The following is a 24,636-nucleotide window of genomic DNA, read 5'->3' on the forward strand; positions in this document are numbered from 1 at the left end:
AGGTTGAGTGACTGTAGCTCACCCAATGAGCTTCATGTCCTAATGGGAACGTGTCCATTGGTCTCTTTAGTCCTAACCCAGCACTCTAACCACTATAACACACTGTCTCCAACTCTTAAGTATTTGTAAATACAAATGAACAGCGATACTGGGAACCAGATTAAAGAGCTTTGTAGAAATGGGCAAAAATGTTTCATCGATATTATAACCAATACTCAAGTTGGCAGGGCAGAGTTAAAACTATGGAACTTCCTCCTGCAGGAGGCAGGACCTAGATGGCTTTCAAAGAGGATTAGGTAAATTCATGGAAGAGGAAAAGGCTGTCAATGGCTAGTAGCCACAATGGCCATGCTCTGGCTCCACAGTTGGAGGCAGTAATGCCTCTGAATGGCAGTTGCTGGGAGCCACAGGAGGGGAGAAGGCCCTTGTGCTCAGGTCATACTTGCGGGTTTCCTGCTGGGGCTGAGGAGATTTCACCCCTCCCATATCCAAGAATCTCCTGATGAGTCTGCTGATTCTCCAGAGAGAAAGAGGCGTGTTCTGCTCTCTACTTATTCTACTCCAGCATCAGTCAGTCAGTCAGTCAGTCAGTCAGTGAGTGTGTCGGAGAGAGAGAGACTGAGTGTTAGAGATTGTGTGTAGAGATAAGGTTGCTGCTAAGAGCAGCTGCAGACACTCAGTGTAGTGCAGCATTCATTTATGCTTAGAACCCATTTAGCTCTGTATATAGTTGTATAATAGTTGTAGACAGAATAAAGAAGATATTCTACAGAGCTGCTCTCCGAGTCGTTTATATACTCTGCTAGACTCTGCTATACTCTGCTGTGCGACGACTGTCTTCTTGTGGAAGTGAATCCGGTGCTCACAACTCTAAGCTGTGAGTCCACAGCACTTTGACCTGTTCCTGTGCAGAAGGTGGTCTCTGGAAGTGCTACCCAGCTCGCCTAGCCCAGTCGGGGCTGAAGTGCATGAGTCCAGTTGGTGGTACTGGCTCAAGAGCGATGCTGACAGGGGCATCTGGTCAGCCACTGTGAGAACAGGACTCTGGGCTAGATTCAGCAGGTTCTTCTGATGTTCTTAATATCTGCATTTGCGGCAATGGCATTACCCTCTGCTTTGAGGTTTTTTTTTTAAAAAGGATAATTGTCCTCTGAGGCTTTGAACTTGTTATTTTTGCTGACAGCCTCACAATACCAATTGATCTGCAGAACAGAAGATCCCTAATTACTGTCAACAAAACAGCTGTCCATACTCTCAGGGCTCACCCAGACTTCCTTTCGTGCCATGTTTCTAAGCACAGGTCCGAGCTTAAAGCACCATGTCTGAGAACATCCCCCCACTCCCAACTTTCCCTGTGAAAACCTGCTCTTTACCTCTGAATTGGAGTGAAGGGCAATTGACAGAAAACCTTAATTGCCATTTGTTCCAATTCAGCGCCTAAAGTGCAGGTCTTTGCAGGAAAGTGGCAGGGCAAGAAAAGATGGCTCTAAAAGAGGATTAGAGAAAGTCATGGAGAAGGCTATCAATGGCTACTAGTCACAGCAGCAATGCTCTGCTTTCACACTCAGAGGTAGTAATGCTTCTGAATACCAGTTGCTGGGAACCACATGCAGGGAGGGTTGTTCTTGTGCTTGGATCCTACTTGCAGGTTTTCCAGAGGCATTTGGTTGGCCACTGTAAGAACAGGATGCTGGCCTAATCAAGCAGGGATCTTGTTACATTCTTACATTCTTGTTACCTCATGCACAGTGCACCTCATGCAGGACTTTTTTCTCCCTGTCCTGAATCTCCCAATTCAGCTTTGTTGGATGTTCCAGGGTTATGAGAGAGAGGGAGGGAGGGAAACTTCTCTATCCACTTTCTCTATCCAGGGTGGCGTTGTGGCTTTAGGTTTTTAATTGGTTTTAATGTAAGTTGCTTTGATTTTACCCTGTAAGAAGAGTAAATGATGATTTACTGGGGGGCAAGAGGATGAGGCAGCCAAGAAGCACTAGTGGGCACTGGGGTGGCACTGACCCAGCCACTTCCTTTGAAAGCTACAGCCAGTTGAAACAAAGAGCAAGAGTCATGCCACCTCTTTGCCTGAAAGGTGGAGGAGGAGGTACTCTTAGAGCTTTACACGAAAGGGGGAGTTTTTAGCATTTTATGCACAGCTGCACACTTGCCATATGTGTAAAGGCACAGCAACACAACTAGGTTCCTCAGCTCTGAAACGCAGAGCACAGAGGTCCCATACCCCCTCAAAGATGGATTCGCATGGGAGAAAGATCTGCACATATAAACACAGGCAACTCCCAATTTACGCTGAAGGAGCATCTCCACCCCCATCATTCAGCCCGGACACAGTGCCGAGGGCCTTCTGGCGGTTCCCTCATTGCAAGAAGTGAGGTTACAGGGAACCAGACAGAGGGCCTTCTCGGTAGTGGTGTCCACCCTGTGGAATACCCTCCCTTCAGATGTGAAGGAAATAAGCAGCTATCCTATCTTTAAAAGACATCTGAAGGCAGCCCTGTTTAGGGAAGTTTTGAATATTTAATGCTGTATTGTTGTTAACACTCAATTGGGAGCCGCCCAGATGGGCGGGGTATAAATAATAAATTATTATTATTATATTATATTACATGGGCGTCACATTCCAAGGCACCATGCATTTAAGTGTACAGTGGTACCTTGGGTTACATACACTTCAGGTTACATACGCTTCAGGTTACAGACTCCGCTAACCCAGCAATAGTACCTTGGGTTAAGAACTTTGCCTCAGGATGAGAACAGAAATTGTGCTCCGGCAGCACGACAGCAGCAGGAGGCCCCATTAGCTAAAGTGGTGCTTCAGGTTAAGAACAGTTTCAGGTTAAGAACGGACCTCTGGAACGAATTAAGTACTTAACCCGAGGTATCACTGTATATTTAAAACACCATTTAATATAAAAAAATCCTGAAGCGTTTCTGTTAGGGATTATTGGGGCAGAAATCCCCCCCCAAAAAAAATTAAGTTGTTTATGTATGTGAGGAACTGTCAGCTTCTAACCTGCCTCCTATTATTCTCATTTGTGATTTCCCTATTTCCCTTTGATATATGTTTTCAGAGTAATCTTACAACTTATAAACTTTCTCTGCTGCTCTGCGGTATTTGCTTTGATCCACCCTCATTAGCATGCTCTGGCCGGTAACTGTCCAGTTCTTATCTTACTAGTCTGTTCACTGCGACCTTGAATGTGCTTTTTGTATTCCTATGTGCACAGCACAAGGGATTGGATATGGCAAGAAATTAGAATTCCCTATTACAGCAGTCTTCTATTAGACAGGCTCTCCACCTTTTCAGGTGCCTTTTGAGGTCCCCAGACAAGTCTTTTAAATGATTTTAATTGTCCTTTTAAAATCATTCTCCAGCTCGCGCTGTTTGTATTCATAAAGCACCTTTAAAATTACAGGCTTTTCATCTGTGGTGATGTTGTTGTTTACACACTTCAGCTTAAGAGGAGCATCTGGAATTCGTTTCATAGCACTAATGAGCTGTCTTGTCCTTAACTGGGACTTCAAAGAGAATTTGCTTGTCATTTGAACTGGTGTTCAGCAGAGAGAACACCTTTTACATGCAAGCACTTTTAGTGTTGGTATTTTTAAGCTGCCTTTCTCATTTCTCTAAACAAACTTCTTTCTATTAAACTTGCTAGGTTTTTATTTAATCCAAATGATTCTGAGCAATGAATATACTTTATTTTATTTTATTTCCTAATGTGCTTGGGAGAAACTCAGCTGGTCAGTCACTTACTTTAAAAGGCTGTTTTCGTCTTCAAGCCTAAGAAATCTTCTTAATTAGTGGAGCTTTGACAAGTCCTGGGTTCTTATCTCTTCTCACATCCCTACTACATTTGCAGGCGAGATTCTCTTACATGCTTCTCTCACATGCCTTCCCAAGGTAACCTGGCTATATCAGTTTGGAGGTCAAGTTTACCTCTGAGTGAACTCTGCTAGCAGCAGAGAAACAGGTTTTCTTTGCTTTGCATTTTGGGCCTTTGAAACAGGCTCTCTTTGCTTTGCATTTTGGGCCTTTGCAACCAAATACTTGATTGTTTCCTCTCTAAATTGGTGATTAAAATAAATGCCTTTTAATTGACTACTTCATTGGAATGGTGGGAGCCCCCCCTCCCTCTGCTCAAGGCCAGGATCCTGAAACTCCACAGGAGCAGGAGGATAGTATCAACCTAGAGCAATGGTTTGCAGAGGGACACAGTTCAGAGACTGATAGTTGGGCCGAACTGGGAGAACAACAAGGGGAAGAGGAACAGGAGGAGAGAGAGCTGGTTGACTCCCCCTCACTGGAACATAGCTGTCAACGTTTCCCTTTTTTAAAGGGAAATTCCCTTATTCTGAATAGGATTCCTCGCAAGAAAAGGGAAAAGTTGACAGCTATGCACTAGAAAGCATGCAGCCTATCAGTCCTAGAGCTAGACAATTGGATAGGGTAGCCTCTCAGAAGGCTCAATGTGTCGGGATCTCCGCTCAGCCAAGCTGATAAAACTCATTTTCCGGCCGAGCCTTTGGAATCGCCCTCCCAACGAATAATGAACGACCTGAGCCTCTGATAAGGCCTCAGGCACATTCCATTCAGCAGAGAATCCAAAATAGCACACGGAACTGATGAGATTTATGGCTACATCGCTATGCTTTATTTCTTACTACGCAGACAGCAAAGAAATATACATCCTCTTCTCTATGAAAAGCAGAGAGCAACTGAAACAAAGGAACAAAGGAACAGGAAACCACTAACGTCACATCCCGTCTCCTCTCCCATGAGACTTCCAACAGCCTGGAATGTCTCTGGAATGTAAACAGAGTCCTGTGACTCTATGCAGCTGCTCACTGGCAAACAGAAACTAACACAATGGTGGAGGGATCACGTGGTTAGGAGACAGGAGGACAGAAATAGCTAGAGGGAAGTGGGAGGAACTCAATTGGGAGCACCTGCATGGTGAGAATGGACGCTGGATTTTGTGCTGTGTTTAATAAACCTTTCTGTTGCTGTAAAAGACTGCTTTTGCTTTGTGCTGTTATCTACAGAGATGGGGGCGGGATAAGCCTTGCCTCACAGCCTGACATAAGCCCTGATAAGGACACCTGTTGATGGGGAAAATTTTCATTGCCTAGCAACTTGTTCAAGGCCATTTACAAGTTTCTTCTAGAATATTCCGACAATCACAATCTTCTCAGAACTGTTGGGAAAAGAGGCACCTTTCTCCACCTATGGTGGGGCTGCCCACAGGGTTTTTGTGGGGATTAAATGAAGAGGGGAAGAACCATGTATGAAACCGTGACCTTCCTGGAGCAAAAATGTGGGCTATAAATGCAAATTAATAACAATACACCTTAAGGTCTTAATAAGTAGACAAATTGTTCTCACACCCAGTTTCCCCACACACCCCTAGTTAGTTAAAATACTTTTTAACCCTACCACGGCAGCTAACATGAAAATAGAAAACGGTTATCAAACAGCTCAGCAATAAAATCTAGAGGGGGGAAAACAGGACGAATAAGACATTTCAGTGACATTTAGTTCTACTCTGGGTTTCAAGGTTGATCCAAGATGTTGTCCTGGGTTTCCCACATCTTCCCATTTAAACTAATGTGACAATAAATCCAAATTATTTATTGGGTTCCCAGTGTTACTGAACATGGTTACTTGATCCTAGAAGTGGAACAGGGAAGTTCAAAACTCAGCAAGTGTTTCAAGAAGCATAAATAACTGTCCTCCCAGATTGAGTTTTTTACCTCAACGAAGGTAACCTCCGGTTGCGGGCAGGATCCGTTCCAGAGCTCTGGTCGGATCCCGATGTCTCCACAACCGGAGGGACCACTTCTGTGCATGCGCACGCGGCAAAAAACTTCTGGGTTTGCCGCTTTCGCAACCCGAAATTTACGTTACCCAATGGTAACGTATTATTATTATTATTATGTTAATGGGGTGAAGGAAAGGTCTGCAAAGGTCTTTCACTTGTGTTTGCTGAAACGTAAGTGGGAGCCCTGATTGCACAGCAGATCCGACTAGGGTTCAAGCAAATTTGAGCAGGAAACCTTGCAGTGCAGCCTTGCTCAATGCAATAAGGTCAAGAACTAAGCTGTTGGAGCTGATGCAGGTGGGGATGTCGCTGCTGTGATCCCACCCATGGTTTGAATGTTCATGGGTTCAGCTGAAAGTGTGCACCTGCCTCACGGAGTGTGGCAACCTGGTATACTGGCACTATGTACCACAATCCTGCTTCATGCATTCCGTCTGTGTGTGTGTGTGTGTGTGTGTGTGTGAGAGAGAGAGAGAGAGAGAGAGAGAGAGAGAGAGAACACATGTGAACCTAAGAAAAGCCCTGCTGGATCAGGCCAATGGCCCATCCAGTTCAGCATCCTGTGTTCACAGTGGCCAATCAGATGATCCAAAGGGAACCAGCAAGCAGGATTTGAGCACAAAAGCTCTTCTCCATCCACCTTCTCCAGGCCATGGATAATTTCATAAACGTCTATCATACTGTGTCTTATTCATCTTTTCTTTAAACTAAAAAGTCCCAAATGCTGCAGCCTTTCTTCATAGGGGAATTGCTCCATCCCCTTGATAATTTTGGTTGCCCTTTTCTGAACCTTTTCCAGCTCCACAATATCATTTTGGGGGTGAGGTAATCAATTGTTTCTACAAGGGTCTCCTGCAGATGCCACTATATCAGGAAGTCCATTTCATATGTTGTAGTAATCAGGGCTTGAATGTGAAGGCACATACCTTTGGATCTCCCTTCCAGTGGCATAGCGGGGGGGCGGGGCAGAGAGGCGGTGGCCCTGGGCACAAAATTCTGAGAGGCTGTACCCCACAACAGGCTCCATTGTGTGGCTGAGCTCCTGCTGCCTTCCGGAACCACAGGGAGGCAAGCTGCACCTGGGCAGGGGCCTTCAGGACAGGAGTGGTATCTCCTTCTCCTTGTGGCCAGCAAAGGGATGTCTGACCATGCCATTCCCCTGGGCTGGCTGAGCTGGGAGGTGGCAAAACCACCAAGCCAAAAAGGCATGCAGCTGCCACCACCACTAGCAGCAGTGCCGGCAGCCATGTGCCTCGTGGGCTCTGCACATGCCCCCACTCCGGTTGCCCAATCCACCAAGGGGGCGCAACATTTGCCCCACCCTAAGCACCGGCAACCCACATTATGGCATTGCTCCCTCCTGTTACATATCAGGCCTGTGTCATGTTCATTATCCAGTTGTTGCCTGCTGAATCCTTGTTTTCAGCAGGCTCTTAAAGTGGATTTTTAAAAAATCCAGTCTGTGTCTGTTTCGGATTCGAAATCGTTTTCATACGTATATTGAAGTGTTTTTTTAGATTTTTTTGCTGTTAAATTTCTCTGAGATGTTTCAGAGGAAATGAGTCACAAATGTATTCATGTAATTAATATATTGTGACTAAGGATACTGTGAGCTACGGTAATTATGTCCTGCCTGGAAAAGATGGACTTAGAAAGCTTTTCTGCTTAGTCTGAAGACCACCTCCCTCTAAAATGCAAAATCAGCTGATAAACAAGATAAAAGCCCTTGAGGCTGGAGAAGGGGGTGGGGGGGAGACACACAAATAACTAAGGACTAAGGTAAAGGACCCCTGGACGGTTAAGTCCAGTCAAAGTAACTATGGGGTTGCGGCGCTCATCTCGCTTTCAGGCTGAGGGAAACGGTGCTTGTCCACAGACAGCTTTCTGGGTCATGTGGCCAGCAGGACTAAACCACTTCTGGCACAACGAAACACTGTACAGTGGTACCTCGGGTTACATACGCTTCAGGTTACAGACTTCGCTAACCCAGAAATAGTCTTCAGGTTAAGAACTTTGCTTCAGGATGAGAACAGAAATCATGCTCCGGCAGCGCGGCAGCAGCAGGAGGCTCCATTAGCTAAAGTGGTGCTTCAGGTTAAGAACAGTTTCAGGTTACGTACAGACCTCCAGAATGAATTAAGTACTTAACCCGAGGTACCACTGTAACAGAAACCAGAGCGCATGGAAACACCGTTTATCTTCCAGCCCAAGCGGTACCTATTTATCTACTTGAACTGGAGTGCTTTCAAACTGCTAGGGCAGGAGCTGGGACAGAGCAACGGGAGCGCACTCCATCGCAGGGATTCAAACCACCAACCTTCTGATTGACCCTCCTCCATGAAAATAGCTGATTACTCGGCCATTTTCCTATGTCGTGAAGGATGAAATTTCAATTCAGTGGAGCAGGGTCAAGATATTAACTGGTATGCATGAAATTTCAGATATAGCTATAGAATCCCTAGTGTAGTAAGGTAAGACCTTTGGAGCAGGCATTAAAATTTTATTTTTTTATGAACCACCCTACTAGATAGGCCATTGGCCTGATCCAGCAGTCAGGCTCTTGTGCTTCTCCCTAAACTATAAAGCCCCAAACACTTTTGCTTTTCCTCCCATAGGAGCTTCTTCGAATGCTTGGGTGGTTTTGGTTGTCATCTTCTGCACACTTCGCAGTTCTGGTTGGGATTCATCTGTCTCAGGAAAAAATGGATGAAAGATGAAGAGAGCAGATTAGAGTTACAGGAGGGGGGAAAGGGGAGCAAGGAGGCAAAAGGGAAAGCAGCAAGCAAGCAGAGGGAGGGAGGGAGACAAATGGACCAAAGGAGGAAGAGGGATGGAGATGGAGGAGAGCAGACCCAACCCAATGGCCATGGAGGAAGTCACTAGGGGAGCACAAAAGGCAGTGAAAAGCAAACCTTTTGAGTTTCTGGCCCATGGTCTCTCTGGGCTTCATAAGCGCCAATGCAGCTCCTTACAAAGACTCAAGGGATTGGAGGGGGTGTATGTGCCAATACAGCTCCTTGCCAAGGGCACAGGGGAGTCTAGGTACCCCTATGTTTCCACTGACTTGCAATTACTACTTGTGCTGCCAAGATCATATATGAGACCAGTTCTTTGGACAATATATCTGTTAGTATGTGAGCGCCAACTCTTGGGGTTCCTTTTCTTTGTCTCAGCAGAGTTCCTCAGGCAGCCACACTGACTCACACAGACACTGCCGGCCTCACCACACTGCATGCCCTGATAAGGACACCTGTTGCTGGGGAGAATTATTGTTGCTAAGCAACTGTTCAAGGCTGTGCTTTGAGGCTCGTTACAAGTTCCTTTTGGCAATACACCAACAACAGCTACATTTGTATCATCAAAAATATTCAATAACATTACCGTAGTTTTGGACAACAAACAATAGTTTCTTCAGTAATACAGTATTTATCATTTCTGCCAAAATTAAATACCAATAATCTTGCACCAATTTACATTCCTACCAGAAAACCACCAATCCTTTCTGATATCCATGTTTCAGCTGCTGTGTTTAAAGATGCAGGAGGATGAGACTTGCAGAGGGAGGTCCAGCACCCCACTTGTCACTTTCCCCCCAGGATAACAAGGAACCATTAATGAGCACTCTCTCGGTTCGGTCAGTCAGCCAGCTACAAATCCACCTAACAGTTACTTCGTCTAGCCCACATTTTGTTAACAATTTTAACAATTTCTCTGCAAGAAAGAGGACAAGCTACACTATGTCCACAGCTTTCTCGATACACCAAGCCTGTAACTCTACCAAAAAAAGAAATGTGATTTGTCTGGCATGGCTTGTTTTTGAGACTCTTAGTAATCACAGCATCCTTTTCTAAGCACTCACAAACTGTTTAATGATCTGTTCTAGATGTCAAGCTGATCGGTTGGTACTAGGTACCTGTCAAATGAGCCTCATCAACTCAGAGAATGACCTGCAATGCTCCTGCAAATGATCTCGAGCTGGGGTGTGAGGGTTCAGTTGAACCCTGAGGTACCCTGGGCCTAAGATGCTCAAGTCTTTGTAACTTAATACAAGGACCTTGAGCCTGTATCGGTAGGAGACGGGAAGCCAGTGCAGCTGTTCTAAAAATGATGTCCCCAGCCAGAAGTTCCCATCAGCAATCTGGCCACAGCATTCTTACCCCAGATGGAACTTCCAAACAAGGCCCAAGGGCAGCCCCACATAGAGCTCATTGCAGTAATCCATCTTTAATGTTACCAGCACATGGACTACAGTGGCCAGGCTGTCCCTGCTCAGGAACTGGCCAACCAGTCAAATATGTTAAGTGTTAAATCACTTTTGGAATTGCAGCCCCGGGAGAGGAATGGGGGGGGGGTTTCCTAACACCTCTCAGGACCCTTAACAAACTACAATCCCCTGGATGTTTTGGAGTAAGCCATGGCTGGTTACAATGGCATGATGACACTTTAAATATATACTTTAGTTGGGCCACACACACCCAAACCTTCCTGGCCCTGGAAATAAAGTGAGGTTGGAGAGCTCTCAAACACACCACAATCAAAGAGATTTGCAACCAAGCTAAATAGCCCCAGGGTCTCATAGCATAGCATTATTGAGCTGGAAGGGACCCAAGGGTCATCTAGTCCAATCCCCTTCAATGCAGGAATCATAGCTAACAAATAATAGACCCATCATGGAATTGTAGGGTCTGCTAAGAGACTACAATTAAACACTTTTAAATTACATTTTGTTTTAATGGGAAATAATTTCAGCACTTTCTTGATTCACCCATTGAAATGAATGGGACTAAAAAATGGTGGAAAGGTGACTCTAGTCTGTTTTTTATGATAAGTAGGGAGGGGACGGGATGCGGGTGGCGCTGTGGGTTAAACCACAGAGCCTAGGGCTTGCCGATCAGAAGGTTGGCGGTTCGAATCCTCGCGACGGGTGGGCTCCCGTTGCTCGGTCCCTGCTCCTGCCAACCTAGCAGTTCAAAAGCATGTCAAAAAGTGCAAGTAGATAAATACCGTATTTTCCGCTCTATAAGACGCACCAGACCACAAGACGCACCTAGTTTTTGGAGGAGGAAAACAAGAAAAAAAATATTCTGAATCTCAGAAGCCAGAACAGCAAGAGGGATCGCTGCACAGTGAAAGCAGCAATCGGGTTTTCCAAGATGGCGACGGAGACAGCAGCCTAGTCAGACTCCTCTGCTTTTAGTTAAGCTTTTAAGTAGTTTTTAAGTAGTTTTTAGCCACTTCCCGGTTTTAAACTCTCAGTTTTAACGTCTTACCAGCTGTTTTACTACCTCCTCGCTTCTTTTTGTTTTTAGTTTATTGTTTTATTGTTTTACTGGAGAACGGCGGGGCGGAGCAGTGGGTCGAGGGAAGCCACTTTCTATCTCCGAATAGCAATGCCCCAAGCTCGCAGAGAAAGCACCTCGCTCTCAAGTTAAAGAAATCTGGAGCATAAACTGAAGTCTGGGAGCAACAAGGAGAACCCGGAGAGAGAAATTTTTTTTCGTGGAGTTCAGCTGACAGCCGAAATCAGCACAGACGCAAAGCTATATGCAGAGCGGAAAAAGGAAAGTGAGTTGCCCTAGCGGCTATTGTTTCTTTCCCCCTACTAACTTTTTTAAAAAGTAACTTTTTAAGAAGATACACTGAGTGTTTTATCATTGTTTTGATAAGGAAGACTAATAGCTGAAGGAAACCTGCTGTGAACCTTTACTGCAGCTGAGCATTGTAGCGTGTTTATTACAACAATAAAGAAATAATTTACAACTTTAAAGAAACAATGGTGACGACCAGGAGTGGCTGCAAAACCTCAGGCTTTTCTCTGAAGGCTGTAAGACCCACCTTTAAAAGAGCCACTCTTAAGAAAGCGCAAACAAAAACCACTCGCTTCTATATGAACAGAGCAAAATGTGGAACAAATGAGGAAACGACTGAAATGAATGAGAACAAGAACAAGAAGGGAAGAGAAATTCTACTCTCTCCTACCAATCTCTCATACAGCCATAGTGAAGGACTGGTTATGCAAAGAAAGGAGTGTACTAAAAGCAGTGATAAAAGCCTGAATATATTGGAAGCAACACAAAATATCATCGATACAGCCGATGAAGCATCCCCGAAACTGAAAGCCAAATCCCAAGTTCCCCCCGAACCATCGTTAGATCAAAAATGGAGGAACTAATGTTAAAACAAATTTCGGAATTGGCCTCGGGAAATATTAAACCTTCGAAAGACTCTTTTCCTCATTCCCACGAAACAAATGAAGAGGGTCTCTCAATCATCAAATGGCTAGTGCTTCTTACTGAGGACATTGAATCCATAAAGTCCTACTTGGACATTTGCACAAAAATTCTTACCATCATGGCTGACTCCTGTAAAACTTTCTGGAGAAAACCCGTCGGAATGCCTGCAGAATCGGAAAGTATTCATGGCCTCGCCTCCACCCTCTGTAGGAGTGGCCCATTAAGGAAGGGTAAGAAAGCCTGCAGAGCTAATGCTTGTAAAAGGAGATCCATAGTTGTAAAAAATGTTAAGAAAAGTAAAAACATAAAATTTTTTAAGACAGTGCATTATAAAAAAAATGGTTTTTAAAAAGCTTTCTAACCTACTTGAGAGCACAACAGCCTCTGGAACTAGAGGGAACCTGGTGAAGTCTTTAGCCAAGAAGTCAGTTAAACAGGATTTGCCCCCAAACGTCTGTGCTGATAAAGCTCTGGATTGTCTAAAACCTTCAGCGCATGCTTCACCACCAAGCTCTAAGCAAGATTTACTGCCCCAAGATCCATGGTCCTATGTTTTAACCATAGACAACTCCAAATCCAATAAGGAGAGCATTCCAACAAATAAGAACTAGAAGCTGGTGTTGCTTCAAAACAAGCTTGTTTTTTCAAGCTATCCTAAGCCTCCAGGATTTATATCACAAGAGGATCGCAAAGTCCATTTACTGAACTTCTTTAAGGCATACATGCCAGGTACTTTGAGTAATCCCTCGGAGTTGGACAAAGTGGAATATCTATATTTTGATGGCTTGCTTGCCAGGGCAGTGGCTACATTCCATGATCGGAGATTGGCAAAACTGATATATAAACACAGAGAACATCTAAAGACAAGTGGTGTAAAGATATCAAGATACTTTAAAAATGAGGCCTCTCCTATCCCACTATTCCCCAGTCCTACAACCTCGACTGCAGCAGCTCATCAAAAGGCTGAATACCACACTTTAATTGATATAAAAGCCACTGAGGACTCGCCTAATCACCACCCAGAGTTACTGTCAGGGAACTGCCATCGGAGAGTCAGGTGGTGGAAGGGCTCAAGGAGGCTAAGAGACCCTCAGATGCTGAGGAAGGAACCAGCAGGGGGAGAGGGAGAGTTCCTGCAGAAACTCAGGCGGAGGGATGGCTCCAAGATGCTTCCAGTGAGAACAGCGGGGAGGGCTCAGGACCTCCGCTGGGGACGCCCACTCCGCGCAGGAAACTGTCACGCAGAGAATCCAGACGTAGAGTTTCCGTTAAGGAACTCTTATGTTGGAGTAAATTCCGGAAGCGTCCACTGACGGATTCTGCCAGCGATTGAGGGAGTCATGCTTTGAGGGCTCCCGTAAAGGCAGAGCTTTGAGACCTATGCAAAGCTCTGAGGAATTCAGCTTTTACGCACAAGCAGCTCATTATCCCATCACAGCAATCCGTCAGTCCCTGAAAGCCGCTTGTGCAAAGGAGAGGCATCATGAGTAACCCAACTGAAGCCGGAGGGGCAGGTGGAGCTGGAGCGGGTCCAAGTCTGGAGGAAAGATACAGAGCGTTGGAACACCAGCTAGCACTGCAAACGGCGCGGCTTGAGGAGAGGCGGGCTCAGGATGCAAAGGGGAAAACCACCCCCATCAGAAGGAAGGTACCAGGGTTGGTGCAAAAGTTTGGGGGTGACCCAAGAAATTACCAAGCCTTTAAGACAGAGATGCAGTATGCCCTCAATCTGCAGTTTGATGACTTTGCCGATGAGGAATCGAGAGTGGCTTTTGTGATTGGGCATCTCGAAGGGGGGGCTAGAGACTGGGTGAGGCCCCTGATGGCAGCGAATAATGACGCTTTAAAGGACTTGAGAAAGTTTTTCCTCGCGATGGACTTGATGTTTTCCAGCGAGATTGAACAGGGGGTGGTGCGCAGACAGTTGATGGCGTGTAAACAGGGGAATCAGTCCGTTCGAGAGTATTGGACACAGTTTACCATGCTGATACATAAAGTGGGGTGGGACCTGTCTGCGGACCCGATACAAATGCTGTTTGAAGAAGGGCTATCCCCAGCGGTAAAAGACGAACTTTCCCGCGCGCCCCGTCCGGAGTCCATAGATCAGCTGGCCAAATCCGCGCTCGCGATTGGAGCGCGCCAAGAAGCAAGGGCGCTGGAGAAGCGGGAAGGGAGAGGAGAGCGTTGGAATGATTTCCGCATTCCTGAGATGCCGGCGCAACCTTCCCCACCAGTGGAACCGATGGAGATTGGAGGAGCAAGCGCGCGCGGAACTTCAAATGTCAACGAAGGGCGGAAGAAGGAGGGGAAAGACACCAAAAAATGTTTCCTCTGCCAACAGCCTGGACATTTTGCCAGAGTCTGCCCTCAAAGGAAGGGATGGCAAGGGATGGCGGGAGCTGTTGGGAGTGAGGAGGAGGGGGGTAAGGAGCAGGTAAAAGCCAACGCCTGGCTGCCAGCATCAGGGCACAGCAGCCAGGCCCAGGATCAGTGAACGTGCCCAAGCCTGAACCCCCAAGAGCAGCTCTAGTCATAGAGGTGTTGCTAGAGCTACCCAATGGACATCCGCTAAAGATAAAAGCTTTATTAGACTGTAATTTCATGAGTAAGGAGTTTGCAGCTGAACACCAGATACAGACGCTCCCTTTAAGTAACCCTTTGCAGGTGACAACGATTGCTGGGAGGGAACTGCTGGGAGGAGAAGTGAACCAACAGACTGTTCCCATGATAATGAAGGTGGCCAGGCACACGGAAGTGATTGCGTTTCATGTGGCCACACTGGGAGGAGCGCCCATCATATTGGGAATGAGCTGGCTGGCGCTGCATGACCCGCTAGTGGGATGGCACCAGCGGATAGTCTCTTTTGGGTCAGCTCATTGCCTATAACACTGCAAGGGAAGGGAAACTCAGGGGGAAGCCATGGCCACTCTGGCAGGGATGGAGGTGGAAAAAAAGGGAGAAATACCACAACAATACGCCGACCTGGGCAACGTCTTCAGCGAGAGAGAAGCAGATAGACTGCCCCCGCACAGACCCTTTGACTGTCAAATTAACCTACTCCCAGGAGCCCAGCTGCCAGTGGGCAAACTGTACGCCATGTCTGACAGGGAGATGCAGGAGTTAAGGGAGTTCATTGACAAAAACCTGAAACGAGGTTTCATCAGGGAGTCACGAGCGGTGGGGGGTAAGCCCAGTTTTCTTTGTGGACAAAAAAAACACACGGATAAACCCAGGCTTGTAGTGGATTTCAGGGCCGTAAATGCAGTGTCAGAACCAGTGGCTTTCCCCATGCCCAGAATTGATGACATTTTGACCCGGGTGAGGAAGGGAAAGATTTTTACCAAGCTGGACCTGAGGGGGGCGTATAACCTGATACGGATGAGAAAAGGAGATGAATGGAAAACTACCATGTTCACCCCCTTGGGGGCCTTTGAGTATCTCGTTATGCCTTTCGGTCTACAGGGGGGCTCAGCCTGCTTCCAATCCTTCATGAATCACGTCCGGATTCTGCCAGCGATTGAGGGAGTCATGCTTTGAGGGCTCCCGTAAAGGCAGAGCTTTGAGACCTATGCAAAGGTCTGAGGGATTCAGCTTTTACGCACAAGCAGCTCATTATCCCATCACAGTTACTTACTAATGATTTTCAAAGACAAGACTCGCCCGGGACTTTATATGAGGCGAGCCATGGTAACGGGCTCAAAAGTTTTGAAAATAACTTAATTAACTCCTACTGCGCTCTCCCCCAAGAAACTCAGAACAAAATACTCTATAGACTGAATAACCTTCGTTGTTGTCTGACAAATCTGACGAAGGACCAACCGGGACCACACAACCAAAACATATCTGATTATGTCCCAGATCAGGCTTCATGCTTCTATCGTCACAAGCTTGATTTACATAAACCCTCCGTCACCCCAGGCCAATTGGTTGCTGCAGAGATGAATCCATCCTCTCAGATCTTGGAGCCGAAACGCCCCTCCTATAACCCAGCTCGCATGCAACCCATCTCAGAGGCAAACCTGGTCACTACATTAGCATGGGATAAAATGAGAGAATTAAATGAGACTGAATTGGGCTCCCCAAATAAAGCGCCCAGCATGGGTGCGCCAGGTTGCAATCCTAGCATTCCACCCTCCTCAAATGTGAGCATACTGAATACATCTTTAAACATCATCGAATTAGCATCTGAACTATCTGAACCCGCTGAAAGGGCTAATAGTAAGAACCAGAGGAACTTGGTGTGACATCCGGAATGCACCATGCATACCTCACTAGCACCCTTAAATCAAAGATCTCTCCAAACTCTTTCTATTATGTCCTGGAATGTAGCTGGACTCTCACGTAAATTAGCTGATTCTGATTTTAAAAATTTTCTTGAGTCTTATGATATAATACTTTTGCAGGAAACCTGGTCTCTTAAACCTTTAAATATTCCTAATTTTATTACTTATAATTTACCCACTACTAAAATGTCAACAAAAGGTCGCCCTAAAGCTGGTTTGATCTATGGTATTAAACAGTCTTCTAACCTTAAAATTAATTATATCAGAAATATTGGACAGTATGCACAACTGTTATCATTTTCCATTGTTTACAGGGAAATTCTTCTTTTAAATATATATTTTCCTCCCATAGAGTTGGAAATTAGACCAGATAACGGTTGGAATATAGTCTCTGAAGAGTTGTATTTAATACGTAGTAAATCCCCAAATATCCCCCTGATTGTAATGGGAGACACCAATGCTCAAATTGGATCAGATAATACAGCTCTCTATAAACACTATGTCTCAAATCTAGCTGAAGATGCCCCACTTCCATTGAGAATAGGGAGGAATTCAAAGGACATCATTTTTAATAAAGCGGGAGGAAAACTTTTACAATTGGTTTTAGAATTTAACCTCTCATTTTTGAATGGCTCAATGTGGCCGGATATTCCAGGAAATTTTACCTTCAGCTCCAAAAGGGGTAGGAGCGTAATCGACTATTCTCTAGTTTCCGTTGAAATGTTAAATGAAGTTGCCTCTTTTACAGTTGTACCTCGCTCAGAAAGTGACCACTTCCCAATAGTTTTAGAGATGTACAGGAATCCTAGAAATAATGATATTAGTCCTCTTATTAGTATTGATAAGACTATCTATGCCAAAAGAATTTATATAAGTGATAAAAATAGGGAGGATCTATTAGCAGTATTTGAAAATAACCCAGTTATTCTCGAACCTGTGGCTAACCAAAATTTGATGCCCTTGGAGGATAATGATTGTTATTATAAGACTATCCAGGAATTATTTCCTTCTTTTTTAGACCCTCAGTTCAGCAACAAACCTTCAAATAAGTATAACTGGTTTGATAAAGATTGTATTAACTATAAGAAAGAACTTAGAACTTGTCTAAAAGAAGCCTATATTACCAACTCTCAAGGTCTCTGGAAGACTTATTTTGAAATGAAAAATGCTTTTAAGAACATGCTCCTGGAAAAAAAATCTGAGTTCGCACTAGCCAAATGGTCTAAAATTGTTACTGCATTAGAAATTAAAGATACCAAAACTTTTTGGTCACTTCTCTCAATAAAAGATATCACGGATTTCCCTAATATAAGCGATGAGGCTTGGATTTCACATTTTACTGCTGTTTTTTATGATCACCAAGTTTGTAAAAAGGAAAATTTTAAATTTTCTCTGGCAAAAACCACACAATTTCAAATTACTGTTGAGGAGATGAAAAGGATAATTCTTTTGTTTAAGCAAGGGAAATTACCTGGTATGGATGGCATTCCAATAGACCTGTTGAGATTAGATGTAGAATGGTGGGCCAATAAACTTGTGCCGCTTTTTAATTCTATCTATCACTCAGCCCTTGTACCTAAGTCGTGGAACAACTCAATAGTGGTACCGATCTTTAAAAAAGGTGATAGGAATTGCCAAAAGAACTACAGGCCTATAAGTTTGTTACCATGCATAAGTAAAATCTATGCCAAATCTCTGCTGATTAAATTGGAAGAATGGATGCTGACAAAAGGCCTACCTGGTAAAGAGCAGGCTGGTTTTAAGGCAGGCTCGTCAACTCTTGACCAGTGTCTAGTGTTAAGTCATCTTGTGGATAAATATGTCATGAGAAATAAACGAAAACTCTTTGTGGCATTTGTGGATTTAAAAAGTGCCTTTGATTCGGTCGACCGCAACAAACTATGGACTAAACTAGAACACCTTGGTATCGACCCATATCTACTTACACTGATTCAAAGTTTACATTCTAATAACCAAATATATGTTAAAGTATCAAAAGATGGTAGACTTGCAGGTCCTATTCTGAATAATCGAGGAGTTAGGCAAGGCTGTATCTTGGCTCCTACCCTATTTAATCTTTTTTTATCTGACCTACCATTATTTCTTCAAAACGCAACCACTCATACTCCTTATTTAAACAATAGCCCACTCTTTTTATTACTTTATGCAGATGATGCTGTAATTATTTCACTCTCTGTTTTGGGTTTAAAAAAATTATTTAAGAGTTTCTCAAACTACTGCTCTCTCAATAATCTCAAAATTAATTATGATAAGACAAAGATTCTGCAATTCAGAAAGAGAGGGAACCCAAAAGGCTGTATAATTAATGGACATCTAATACAGGAAGTTAACCACTTCAATTATCTGGGAATCACATTCAAAAATAATATGAATTGGAATACACATATATGTGCTGCAATAGTTAAGGCCAAAGTGACAGCCCACCATATTAAATCCTATTTTTTTTCTCCAGTAGGAAACAGATTTATTCCAGCTGTATTGCAAGTGATTGACTTGAAACTCTGTGCCCAACTTCTATACGGCACAGCAGTGTGGATTTCAGGTGACCTCAAGAGGTTGGATAAATTTCACGCATCCCTTTTGAGGTCATTATTAGGACTTGCAAACTCTGTAAAATATGAAACAATATGTTGTGAGCTGGGAATACTGCCTTTATCAGTAAGAGCATGGCTGAGGACCTTGAAATATTGGATCTTCCTCCATTATAGAGCCCTATCCCCTAATTCTATACTTTACGATCTTTTAAGTGATAGTGCAATCAACAATCTATCATTGATTTGTAGGAGAAAACTGGATTCGATAGGGCTCACTCTAACTGATTTTGAAATCTCTGATCCCAAAGATATATGGGAAATTATCAGGAAGACCCTCACAGAAAAAAGCGTTCTCGCCATGCTTGAGGTTGCAAAGCACAGCACCTGCTCTCCTATCCACCTAAATCTCCCTTTGTGTAGAGATTTCCAAAAGGGATACATGACAAATCTGAAGAAACATGAATCGTGTAGGCTGTTTATGTTGGCCAGATTTAACATGTTTCCCTCGGCGGTAGTGAGAGGAAGATACTTAGCTATCCCAGAATCAGAGCGTCTCTGCAAATGCAGAAAACAGGAACCTGATACTCTAGAGCAGTGTTTCCCAACCTTGTGCCTCCAGATGTTTTTGGCCTACAACTCCCATCATCCCTGACCACTGGTCTTGCTAGCTAGGGATGATGGGAGTTGTAGGCCAAAAACATCTGGAGGCACAAGGTTGGGAAACACTGCTCTAGAGCATATATTCTTTTCCTGTGATTTTGGCAGCTATGCCAGAAGACAATTATTTGAAGCCCTAAAATTTAATAGACGGATTTTTACACAACCAACTGTCCAGGACCTGCTGGCGGACAGCGATGATCAAATTACTTTGATAGCGGCTGAATTTTTGAGTGCTGTCCATGAGGAAAGAATGGGCCATGATAAAGAGACTTAGTGGTTTTTAATGGTAGGTGATGTTGTTGTGTTGTATTATATTATTTATGTACATCGATTTATTTCTTGGAGTTAAGAATAGGACTGGGATAAATTGTGTTCGCTGAGCCCATATTTTATACAGTCTGTATATGATGTTTGTTTGTTAATGTGCTATGCCTAATAAAGGATTTTGAATTGAATTGAATTGAAAGCAGCAATCCCTCTTGCTGTTCTGGCTTCTGGGATAGCTGCACAGCCTGCATTCGCTCCATAAGACGCACACACATTTCCCCTTACTTTTTTGGAGGGAAAAAGTGAGTCTTATAGAGCAAAAAATACAGTAGGTACTGCTCCGGCAGGAAGGTAAACGGCGTTTCCGTGTGTTGCTCTGGTTCACCATGCTGGCCACATGACCCGGAAGCTGTCTGAGGACAAACGCCGGCTCCCTCGGCCAATAAAGCGAGATGAGCGCCGCAACCCCAGAGTCGGCCACGACTGGACCTAATGGTCAGGGGTCCCTTTACCTTTACCTTTAGGGAGGGGACAAGCTGACAGTCTTCTATCAAATTGCTCAGTAAAAAATAAGCCTGTTCCCAATTTGCAGCATTACAGGAAAAGACACAAGGATCATGAATAGCTTATTGAGCAGCTGTCACATAATTTTTAAAAACCTCATTAATGTTGTTTTAAAAATACAGTAACTTCTTATTGTAGTTGCATTTAGTTATTTTGCTTTATTGGGTAGATCTATGTCACTCACCACCACCAAAGTTCTGACTGCAGGCCTTATGACTGGGGTGGAGAGGGAGAGGAGACATCACCATCTGTCCAATGGAGCTGCAGTCCAGTTTCCCGTAAAATGAAAACAAGCTTTTCTATACTTGCCCGTAAGCAATCCATTAGGCCAGCCATCTGCACAAGCAAGATTCAGCTGTTCCGTTTTGAGGCAAGTGGGTTTTACCATCCAACAATAATGTGAGAAATAAATATTATTTAACAGCTCAAACTGTAATGCTTTAAAATTGCAACGGGGCCACGAGTTGCAAATGTAAAGGTCTAATCCAGCTCCGTTGACGTCAATGGGAAGCCTTTCCATTAGATTCCACAGAGGGTTGGATATGGCCCCAAAAAAGTATTAGGAAGGGAAAGGGTAGTCAACTACTGTGCTTAGAAAGTATATTATTTAAAATAAAAAACACTTGGGAAGCCTAGCTTAATTCTCATCCCCAATCTATGAAATTTCTATATCCGAAGCTCCCAAAATGTTTCCCATGGGTGTGGGTGTGTGCAAAATTGATACGTTGAATTCAAGGATGAGACTCTGATGGGAATTTAAATACTTTGCTCACTAAAAGTCCAACCCAAGTCAAAAACAATTTCTTGGGAAGCAACTGAAATGTTACAGTCACAGTTCCAGGTATTAGGCATGCAAAATCTTCCATTCTGACCTATTTCCACTTTGTCCTGGACGGAACCTGTCAGAGTTGCCTCCAGGTCCCAGCTCACAGAGGACCAACGCTAGTCAGTAATAACGTATAAAAGTCTTTATTGAAGATTAGTTTCCATTTCCAAACCGCAGCGTGCAACTCTACGTCTTAGAACCTAGACCGGCGAAGCTCCATCTGAGTCTCCGCCTCCTCGACACCAGTTTAAGACTCTAGCCTTACTCCACCTCTTCCGTTGTTCTTTCCTCCTCTGGGTCCTTCTGCCCTCTGGGGTTTCCTCCTTTCTGGACTCTTCTGACGCTGACCCCCCTGAGTCTTGCCCCTCCTTCCGGCGGGCTTTAGGACCTGGCTCCCTATCCGGGCTACCTGCTGTGCCGCTCGCCTGTACATTTGAACTTGGCGCGCGCGCCCAGCCAGTAACTTTCCTCTTGACTGTTTCCCCGCTCTCCGATGGAGGCGTGGCCAATCCTGACTCATCTCCTCTCGCTGGTGGTGAAAACACTGGTCCCGATGCCTGGGACTCCTCTCCCCCCCACTGCGCTCTGGTGGGGAAGCTGGTCCTGATTTCCAACTGCTGCTCTGGGAGTCCCCGCTGGCCCCTTCCTTCTGGGGTTTCCCCCTTGGCACCCCCCTTGCCCTGGCCATCGGCGCTCCCTTCTGTGAATCTTCCGATTCGCTGGAGAGGCTCATGGAATCCCTCTGATCACTGTCACCGCCTACGCTCCCTTCGGATTCCTCCCCCTCGCTCTCCATTTCCTCCCTCTCCTGTGCCTCTGCTCCTGAGCCCCTGACAGAACCGATTCTTGCTGTGTGTACAAAATGGCCCAAATAGAAGGGTGGTTTAGGCATAATACAGTTGGATTCACACATGAATCAACTTTTGATCCGGGAGACCCAACCCCTTTTTCCCTGACTCTAAAGTTTCTATGGGTCAACATCAATGCATCACCTAAGATGCTTGCAAGCACCACACAGGTACCATTTGCATTACTCACCAATAGTTTAAGGCTACTTATGGACAGTGACCCTTCCATGAAAATAAGGACTGGGGCAAGGGAGAGGGAGTTGCAGGCCAGAGCACAGGGCAGCATGACAGCTGTGCTTTTATCACTGAGCTGCATTTCTAGAAGGCAGGACAAAATGGCGGGCAGCTGAAGTCTTCAAACCAAAAGCAGCCCAATATGAGATTCATGCCTACACACAAAGGGGTTCTCTCTGTGCCAACGTTTCAAAGTCCTAGGTAGGTTCAGAGTATGGAAATTCTGGCACAAGCACCTTCCCAAACGAGTCATGAGAGAAGCAACGGCAGTGAACTCTACCAGAATCTCACTCAAAACAACAAAACAATGCTACGTTCAGGCAGAGGAATCCAACTGTATTAGGAATCCAAAAAGTCACTATAGCCAATGAAATCAACACTTCAAAAAGTTCCCCCGAAATCCTGATGTTCAGAGTCATGCTAACGGAAGATGCATCATCATCAGGACTGAACAAACTGACAATTTACCCCAATAAAACTGATGTGGGTTTTTTAAAATGTGGTTTTTCTACACCCGATTGACAAGCTCAGCGGGTAGGCTGCAAACCTGATGGTCTATACCTGTCAATAGCTCCAAAGCAGGGTGGGCCTTGAACCAGCTACCCTTAGATTGAAGCATTCCTTTGGACCCCTGGCCTGCACCAATTCACACCCAAGCAAATTGCAGGAGATGTGCTCAAGAGTTCATGCAATCCACACACACCCAACCAACCTAAAATAAAACTCAGGCTAAAAAATACTGGTTGCAAGCCTCCCCCTTCTTTTTGAAAACCTGGGATCTTTCCCCTCCAACTCACCTACAAGAGTTTTGCAAAACCCTACCAGCCTTTGGCGAGAACGGTCTTTGCATGTTAGCCCTTTACCTCATGTCTCCGTAGGCCCCTGTGTAGCTCTCCATCCACGGAGGGAGCTCCATCTTGATGCAGTCAGCGGCAGGGGCAAAGGGCATCCTGCCCACCATGCCCCCGGGGTACAACACATTGGATGGTTGGAGCGTGGCACCCTCTTGTTCCAATGGGCCCTGGCTCCTGGCATAGCCAAATAGGCGGGGGGGGGCACCTTCATAGAGTTGCCCTTCCTCGGTGAAGAAGTGGTGCCGTCTCTGGCCGGGAGGACCAGCATAGTGGGGTGCCAAGGCAGCAGGCACGTCTCCAGCACTCCGGCACTGCGGCTCCCAAGCAGCACTGCCAGGTGCGTACTCCAAGGGGCTCTCTAGCTTGATGCACCCCCCATGGGAGGCTAGGGCCAGCTGAAAGTTGTAGTAGTCGCGGTTCGGGAAGGTCCCCAACGGCTCCTCCAGCTCCAGAGAGCACTTGTAGAGGCTTGGGTGGCCCGGCATGTCCATGGCCAGCACGCCCTCGCCACCACCAGCGCCTCCCTTCTTGGCTTCCACGATCTTGCAGCCGTCCAGTGTCAGGGGCCGAGGGTGCGCGCCAGTGAACATGCTGTCGCCGTGGGTCGCCGCCATTTCGCCGACGCCAGGCGCATCGAGCGCTTCCACCGCCAAGCCCAAGGAGGTGGAGACGGCTTTGCCCAGCTCCTTGGCACTCACGCCCAGGTAGTCAGTTTTGTCGGAAGGGGCTTCCTCACCTCCTCCGCGAGGCTCGCCTCCTTCTGCTTTTTGCTGAAGACTGCTGTTGCCAGGAATGTCTTTGAAGTCCCCGGGACGACTCTGGAAAGAGAAGCCCCCCAGCAGGGCCAGAGAATACGGAGCGGACGACGAGGGCGAGGACAAGGACGCCTCCCCCCCCCATCGGGGGACTGCAGCGTTTTGCTCACCTGGGACTGCTCTTCCAGCAGCAGGTAAGAGGGCGAGCCCGAGTCTTGCTGGTAGGCACTGGGCTCTTGCAAGCGGGACCCCGAGGAAGACGACCCTTCCGTCGCGGACGCCGACGCCTGGTGGCTGGGGCCAGCCTCCTCTCGCAAGGATTCGGGGCTCTGGAACACTTCGCGGACATTCTTAAACAGGTTCTGGAAGGCGCTCCGAAAAGCCTTCGCTGGCGGCCGAGGATTGACCCTGCCCAAAGAGAGCTGAAGTTACAATCGGGAGAGAGAGAACGGACGGACTGACGCTTTGGAGGCAAGGCAGATGAACCACCCGAAGAAAATGAACTCGAGCGCGCAGGGAGGGCGGAGACAGAAGCGGACGTTGGCGAACCGGAGGGAGGCTTGTGAGTCAGAAGGCCGGGGAGGAGAGGCTAGACTGGCCGCCCAATCGGCTCAGCGGCCGAGGAGATCCCCTGGATCCGGGGCGGAGAGATCGGCAACAAGTCGCGGTTGGTGGGAACAGGAGAAGTGGCTTCCCTGGGCTGGCCACACTGCGCGCGCT

General features: G+C 45.9%; 1 protein-coding gene across 1 annotated transcript in view; it reads right to left on the bottom strand.

The window, feature by feature from the left end:
• LOC310836047 (androgen receptor-like) overlaps window positions 1–24,636 on the bottom strand; it is a gene marked incomplete at its 5' end in the record, with an annotated part of 221,386 nt that overhangs the window by 188,936 nt on the left and 7,814 nt on the right. The window contains 2 exon segments of the mRNA XM_083720982.1: window positions 23,171–24,057; window positions 24,060–24,338. Coding sequence (XP_083577108.1) covers window positions 23,171–24,057; window positions 24,060–24,338 — 1,166 coding nt within the window.

Source organism: Podarcis gaigeae (genome assembly GCF_964106915.1).
Source record: "Podarcis gaigeae genome assembly, chromosome: W".
Classification (NCBI taxonomy): domain Eukaryota; kingdom Metazoa; phylum Chordata; class Lepidosauria; order Squamata; family Lacertidae; genus Podarcis; species Podarcis gaigeae.